The sequence below is a fragment of the Marmota marmota genome, unplaced genomic scaffold (genome assembly GCF_001458135.2).
Source record: "Marmota marmota marmota unplaced genomic scaffold, marMar, whole genome shotgun sequence".
Lineage (NCBI taxonomy): Eukaryota > Metazoa > Chordata > Mammalia > Rodentia > Sciuridae > Marmota > Marmota marmota.
In genome coordinates, this window is record NW_026000001.1 from 2560371 (window position 1) to 2567656 (window position 7286).

General features: G+C 62.1%; 1 protein-coding gene across 1 annotated transcript in view; it reads right to left on the minus strand.

The window, feature by feature from the left end:
- Positions 1 to 1783: 1783 nt before the first annotated feature.
- Mrgprf (MAS related GPR family member F) overlaps positions 1784 to 7286 on the minus strand; it is a 7859-nt gene continuing 2356 nt past the window's right edge. Inside the window, exons 2-3 of the mRNA XM_015503286.2 lie at positions 6210 to 6320; positions 1784 to 3548 (exon numbers count right to left, since the gene is read on the minus strand). Of these exons, the coding sequence (XP_015358772.1) occupies positions 2565 to 3548; positions 6210 to 6257 (1032 nt within the window). The 5' untranslated portion in view covers positions 6258 to 6320 and the 3' untranslated portion in view covers positions 1784 to 2564. The remainder of the gene's footprint in view (positions 3549 to 6209; positions 6321 to 7286) is intronic.

Below are 7286 nucleotides of genomic sequence, written 5' to 3' on the forward strand. Positions count from 1 at the left end.
AGGGCTCTGAGGGACGGCGCCGAGCTGGGGGAGGCTGCCAGAACACCACCCTGATGGGGGCAGCTGGAGCCCTGGCGCCTGCGGCCGGCTCCTCCCTGCCACTTTAATAATCAAATACCTGGGGAGGGAGGGAAGTGTGGGCCTTCCTCTCCTTTAATGTCTGTGCCATTAGCACAGAAAATGAGGGGATCTGGGAGGGGCAGACCCCTCTGGGAGTCTCTGGCCTGTGGGAGAAAAGGCCAGCTTCCTAGCAAGTCTGCAAAGGTCTGCACAAGGCCCCAGAGCCTGGACAAGCCCGAAGCTCACCCCACGCTCCGCCACAGCGTGGTGAGGCTGATGCCGCCTCAGACTGTGGCCCAGCTCATCCGACTGCTCATCCGCTCACGGGCCCTGGGACCTGAGCGCTCAGGCTGCACCCGGGCAGGGAGGGCCCTTCCAGGGGTCAGCTCCCTGTGGGGACTCAGGACTGGAGGCTTGGGGTCCTGGGAGGAGAGTGGCTTCCCAGGAAGTGGGACTCACTGACCCTGGGCCAGCCTGGGCGACCTCCAGCACTGGGAGGCCTTTCTGTCCATGTGGAGGGAGAGACTTTCCGGCCAGGATGCCCGAGTGGGCCCCAGCCCTGCCCCTGAGGGGACCCCAGCCCTGCTGCTGTGTGTCCTCGGTGATCACCTGCCAGGCTGGAGACCCCTCATCTGACACCTGGTCTCCGGGATTCACTGAGCAGCACGGAGGAGACGGGGAGGGTGGTGGGGCTCATCTGGACGCAGCGTGGGGGACGCAGCGTGGGGCAGGTGGCACAGCCCTTCCTCACCCGAGACCCCTGGGACCACAGCTCCTTCCGTCCACACACAGTCCCTTCTCCCCAGAGCTCAGTGCCTGGCTGGGAGGAGCAGCGGGGACTGCTAGAGAGCAGAGACAGTCCATGGCCAGAGTGGACAGGAAGGTCAAGTCGGTGACTGGGCGTGGACCATCAGGCTCATGGGCCTGCGAGGGCTGGTGCTGCAGCTGCTGCCCTGGGCCCAGGTTAAGGCAGAGCAGGCTCGAGGTGTGTGAATGGGGTGTCAGGGGCCGGCCGGCAGGCGTGCCTTCCTCGTCTGCTCCTGGCTCAGAGAAGGGGCCCCACTCCATCAGCGACGCTTCCTGACTGGCCACCTCTGCCTCTGCCTTGGGCTCTCTCCTCAGGCCTCAGAGTGAGCAAGTTCCCCTCGAGAATCTCCCCAGAGAATCCCAGGCTAGACCAGGTGCCCAGGATGTCCTCTGTGGGGGCTGAGCAGAGGCATGGTCCAGGTACTGCCCTTATGGTCCACAGTGGCCTGCCCTCCAGCCTGGCCCAGGTGGTACCCTGGAAGGGCTCCCAGCCAGCTGCAGGAGCCCAGAGGTGTCCAGGCACAGGGGCCAGCCCCTGCCTGGGGGTCAGGGCCGAGGGAGACATTCTGCAGGGAGGAGCGTAGGAAGGGATGCAGCCACTCACTCCAGGGAGCCCCCATGGGGCCACTATGTCCCTCTTGGAGAGGGACGATGTCAATCCATGCAGGGCTGAACTAGAATACATGGACAGGTTGCCCGGGTCGGGACCGGCATTCACTCTGGCGACCCATCAGCCAAGGGGCGGGCACGCCACAGGGAAGACAGAAGCAGCCAGAAGACCAGGCTTGGGGCAGGAGGACAGGAGCAGATGGCCCTGGAGAGCCAGCAGGGAGGCCCGGGCCACTGCCCCTGCCCCTGCCCTTGGCCGTCCTCGCTGTGGGAGACAGAGGACTCGGGCATTCAGCCTGCCTCGATGCAAGGTACAAAACGTTTATTGGTGACACTTCATTGTCTTACAGAACTCCCTGTGGCTACATGGGGCCACTGTGCTTGTTGGGCACCACAGTGCCAGTCCTCAGGGGACAGGACAGAGCCAGAGCCCACTTCTGGGTGGTGCTAGAGCCCAGGGACTCGGTCCAGGAACTGCCCATATGGTCCACAGTGGCCTGGAGGACACAGAGTGCTTGGGAGGCTGCCCAGGGCTGGCCAGGCACAGAGTTAGAAAAGGCTGTCCTTCCTGTCTCGAGTGGCTCCCGGGCCAGGCGTTTCCCCATTAAAGTCACCAAATGACTCACCAAGGGGACAGGGATGTTGTTTGCAGAAAGATCTGGCTGCAAGGCTATGAAGGGACACCTCTCCCAGGTAGCACCGTTTGGTTCAGGTCAGCTCATGCTCCGCCCTGGGGACGGAATCTCGAGAACAGTCCACCCCTGGGGACGAGGCTGTAGGGCAGGAGGTGGCAGGGCTGCGGCCACCTCCTCCCCTATGCCGACCAGCCCAGGGTGAGGAGGGCCCCACCGCGTGGGGGTGACTTTGGTACCGTGGGTCACTGAGGCAGAGTGGCTGGGGGTGCTGGTGGCTGCTCGGCCTCTTGGCCACCCCCAGGGCCTCCATCCCTGGGAGAAGGAGGCAGGAGGGGCCCAGCCGGACTGTCCTCCCACGCGGGCACCAAGGCAGGTGCCTGTTCCTGTCGGTGGCAAATAGTCTCTGGAGGCCAGGGTCCACGACTGGCCCAGGCTTCTCTGGGCGCAGGCCTCTCAGGAGGCATTCCCAGAGGGGCACTGCATCTCCATGGTGACCGTGTTGGGCGTGCCGCCTGCAGCCTCCCCCAGCTCGGCGCCGTCCCTCAGAGCCCTCTGGAAGACCACCCTGAGAGGCTCCCACAGCCGCTGCGACTTGTCCCTCCCGGCCAGGAAGTAGACAATGGGCTTGGCGCTGCTGTTGATGCAGATGCACAGGTCGGTGACGTACTCGGGGAAGGGGGCCGGGATCTGGAAGACCCAGAAGAGGAACCAGTCGATCCCCAAGTAGATGGAGGACACGAGGAAGACGGAGACCATGGCCAGCACGACGTGGTTGAGTTTGGCCGACCGCTGGCGCCTCCGTGCCCGGCACTCCACGTGCAAGATGAGGGCCAGGCAGGGCAGCACCATGAGTGGGCAGAAGACCAGGAAGAGGATGATGCCCAGGGCGATGTCCATGTGCCTGCAGGCTGCCCCGGAGTCTGCGTGGCCCAGGAACACACAGAAGTAGTTGTGAATTCCCGTGACCAGCAGGGACAGGAGCCAGAGCAGGGCGCACACCACGGCCGACAGGCGCTTGGGCCGCCGGCGCCAGTACCAGGCAGGAAAGATGACGGACACACTGCGCTCTGTGCTGATGGCCGGCAGGAGGCTCACGCCGCTGACGAAGGCGCAGAGCCCCACGACCCGGGACACGCTGCGGAGGAAGTCGGCGAAGGTGCCCAGAAAGCCCCCCGCGTTCAGGAGGGAGAACAGGGCCTTGCTGAAGAGGTACGCGCTGTCGGCGCTGGCCAGGTGCAGGAAGTAGATGGAGAAGGGGGTCCTCTTGATGGAGAAGCCGAAAAACCAGAGGACCAGCCCGTTGCCCACCAAGCCGCACAGGCAGAGCAGCAGGAAGATGTAGTTCATGACGGCCGGCGGGGGCAGCATGGCGATCTGCTCGATGGTCAGGAAGCCGCGGCTGTAGAGCTCCGGGGCCTCGCTCAGGCTGGGACACATCTGTGCAGGTGTGGAGGGGAGACACCTGGTGGTGCTGGCTGCCCCTCCCCCTCCACGGAGACCTGCACCTGTGGCCCCGCCTGGTGGTCCCCACCAGACACTTGGGTCCAAGGTCTGTAGGGCCACTGGCTCTGATTGCAACCAGAGCAGAATAAAGCCCACCGGAGGCTCACGCTGCTCCCGAGTCTAGAGCTAACAGCACGGAGTGGCCAGTCTCCAGGAGGGACACCACGGCTGCCAGCCACCTATAAGCACTCCAGGCTTCCCACGGTCAGAATGGACTCTCCCCAAAATGTCCATGTCATAGAAGAAGGGACTGTTATAATACAATAAGGGAATAAGGGAAAACTGAGGGCACTTTCTGGATGCAAGGAGACCAAAGAGCCGTGAGCCACTCTGCAGGCTGGGATCCTAACACCCTGGACCTAGACCACTGTATTGCCGGGGCACTCGGAGAGCTCAGGATGTGGGCGTGGATTGCATCAGTGTTAACGTTTTCTGAACCTGGACCTGCGTCTGGCCTTGTTCTCAGACCAGTCTGGCTATTTGAAGGCAGAGGGAGTTGGTGTCTGCCAGTTATTTTGGGGTGATTCTGGGGTACACAGCACATTCAGCACAAGATCAGCAATGGAGGAAGGGAGGGAGGGACTTAGTAGGTAGCCTCCTGTTCTTGCAATTTTCTTGCATTGTTTCAAAACTAAAAAGTGAAAATACTTATTTCTAAGGAAATTAAAATCACTTGTAAAAAAAAAAAAATGGAGTGAAACTTGGAGCAGGACCCAGTTCCACAGTGGGGCCAGGGAGAACTGGGGATCAGAGGTGGTGCCCTGTGGGCTGGGGCTGCTCTTCGGGGCTCTGGATTGTGGGAAAGCCCAGGGGGTCTCTGGCAGGGGGTGGGGCCTGCGGCATCAGCTACAGGAAGCACTTCAATATTTTACAACTGGTTTTGCCTAAAATGGTGCCCCCAGCGGACACCAGTCCTGTCCACAGGGCTTGGGTTGGTGGGTAAATGCACAAGCCTGAGCCGCGTTCCAGAAACTGGTGAGTGGTGGGCACGGTTCAAACCCAAGAGTACCCATCCTGATCAAGGTGGGCAGCCTGCTCTGCTCCAGCCAGTGGGTGCCAGGGGACCGGCTAGTGGGGCCGGTCCCCCCCTCCCCTTCCCAGAGAAGCCAAATACCCTGAGCTTTCTGTGTGAACACTTCAAATCACTGTGCCGGCCAAACACAGCCCATCAGGGTGGTTTTTGACCTCTCATTCCTAGTGGCGAAGGTGCCCCAGCAAGCCCCTTCCCTACACCCTGCAGACATTATCAATCCACACCAGCTCTCTCCCGAAGGCTGGTACCCACTCACGTCCCCCAACAAAACAAGGGACCCTTTCTGCCACTTTCCAGATGGCTCTGGCAGAAAGCAGGATCCAGAGGAATCGCTCTTGACATCCCCTAACCAAGGGTGGGGTCTTCTGGCCCGGACCCCTCAAGGGATCCTGCAAACAGGAACTGGAGGTGTTGGCAGAACTTGGGGAGGCCCTCAGAGGTCAGAGAAAGTCCTTTATGGGGTCCTGCCCACCACCAAACACAGCACAGCTCTGCCTGCCTCTGTGGACCAACAAATCCCACTGTTTAGCTTGCCCTCTGCTTCCTTTCCCGGGGGTGACTTTGAGAACTACAATCTTGGGAGTTCCACTCAGCAGGGACAGACTCGGGGATCTGGAAGGTCCAGGGGAGACTAGCTCTGCCACTGGGAGGGAACTTGCTTGCAGGGGACAGGGGGTGGACAGAGCCATGTCAGAGCACTCCAGCCTTTGCAAGCTGGAAAAATCGTGCAATCCCCTCCTTGAAGGGGAGGGGGGCTGGCTGAGTCACTGGGTGGGAGCTGTTCCCAGCCACACAAGGCCCTTGTGAAAGGCCCGCTCTGGAGCCTGCCCCCTCCCTGAGCGCTGTCTCTGCTCTGGGGACTCCTGGACACGCCCCCAGCACACCCAATCTCTTCCTCCTGGGCGGCCAACATCGTGCCAACAGTGGGCACCATGGGGAGAAGGGTTAGAGGCGAGGGCCAGGGTCGGATCCCAGGAGCTGGACCTGGGCAGGGGACAGGTTACTGCCCTGCTGTGAGCCTCAGTTTCTTCAGTGAGGAGGTTGGAGCCGGTCAGTTCCAGGGATCCTTCCAGTCGGAGAGTATTCTACCGGATTCTGAAGAAAATTCCAGACTTTTCAAGGGGAGGGGGAAGGCAGGAGGTGGTGGGTCAGCCTGAAGGGCTTGTCAGAGTCTCAGGAGGGCTAGTGCCTATAGATGGGGGTAGCCCAGAGTGCACACAGCTCTGTGGAGCACATGACATCGGGGTCACCTGGGAGCCAGCAGGCAGGCCTTCCGGGCAAGCCCTGGCCATCGTAATGGCTGACTGCCCCCTCTGCGGGGCAGGCAAGGGGCAAAGGATGGCCAAGGGTCAGCATCAGGGGGGACTTCCAGTTACCCAGTGCCTTTGCTCACCTCCCTGAAGGGGACACTGGGATCCTAGGGACTGGTGACCAGGGCCAGCCCCATGCCCACCCCAGTGCAGAGTTGGAGAGTGGCCTGGGAGGCAGGTGTGGGAGGATCTCTTGTCCCCACCTGCCATCTCCTGGCAGGCCAGTGGCCTCCTCTGCCGGGTGGCACTCACCTTGTTCCTGCTGGTGGCATGGGCCTCCCAGGAGCAGTTCCCAGCCATCTCCAGGCTCCGAGGGTCCAGGTCCCTGCTCGCAGCTCACCGGCTGGCACACCCACCTGTCACCTGGCAACAGCCCGGGAGAGGGTGAAATGAGGACAGTGGGATCTGACTCCTTCTGAAATGTCCCCATCCCACCTCCCGGCCCTGTCCCCAGGCCCCTGGGCTTTCTGGGCCAGTGGCTCTCACCTTAGCGGAAAGGCCATCCCCAGCTCCCTGAAGAAGGGCTTGGCAGGACTGTCCTGCCAGCACAGCCCCTCCTGCCCGAGGACCCCTCATAAGACCCTTGGGGCCCCTTGGAGCCCACGGCGGCTCACTAGGGAGGAAGCCCCCTCACCCCCCACCCCCTCCACTTGGTCTGCAAGGTGCCGGAGCCAGATTGCTCTGGAGATACAGTTGCCCGAGCACCTCCATGTGTCCTGGCCCTGGGTGGCAGGGGAGGGGCGCGGTGAGGTCAGGCAGGTCGTTTTTGGCAGGGAGACTTCCTGGAGGAGGTGGTCTTTGTCTGGGCCTTGCATCTGGTCTTTCCCCTAAAGGTTCCTGGAAGGCACAGCGTCGCCCCCACCACCAACCCCAGCACCCCGAATGCTGGCTGAGCACCTGCCACCTCACCTCCCCCTTGTGGGGTGTGGCCTGATTACCAGCTGCAGGGCAGCTGCCCTCATTCCCCTTTGGTAGGTGACCTAGGATCCAGGGGTGAGGTCACTCTCCAGTGGCCAGCACATCTGTCTATTGTTGGGGCTGCAGCTGCTATGGAGGAGAGGGGTGACTGGGGAGCGAGCCAGGAGGCCATGCCGTGGCCCTGACTCCGGCGGGTGGGGGGAAGCGTCGGGCTGCCAATCAATGAGCCTGGGAGGGGGATGAGCTGGGCGGGCATGACCCAGCAGGAGACTGGTCCACCCTGGTTGGCCACAGCTCATGGGTCTGCCTACCCTGTGTCTGCTAAAAGTGACCTGTCCCTCAACCAGACATCTTATCGCTCCCCCCCCCCACGGAAGTGGGGAAACTGAGGTCCGAGAGAGAGACGGAGTG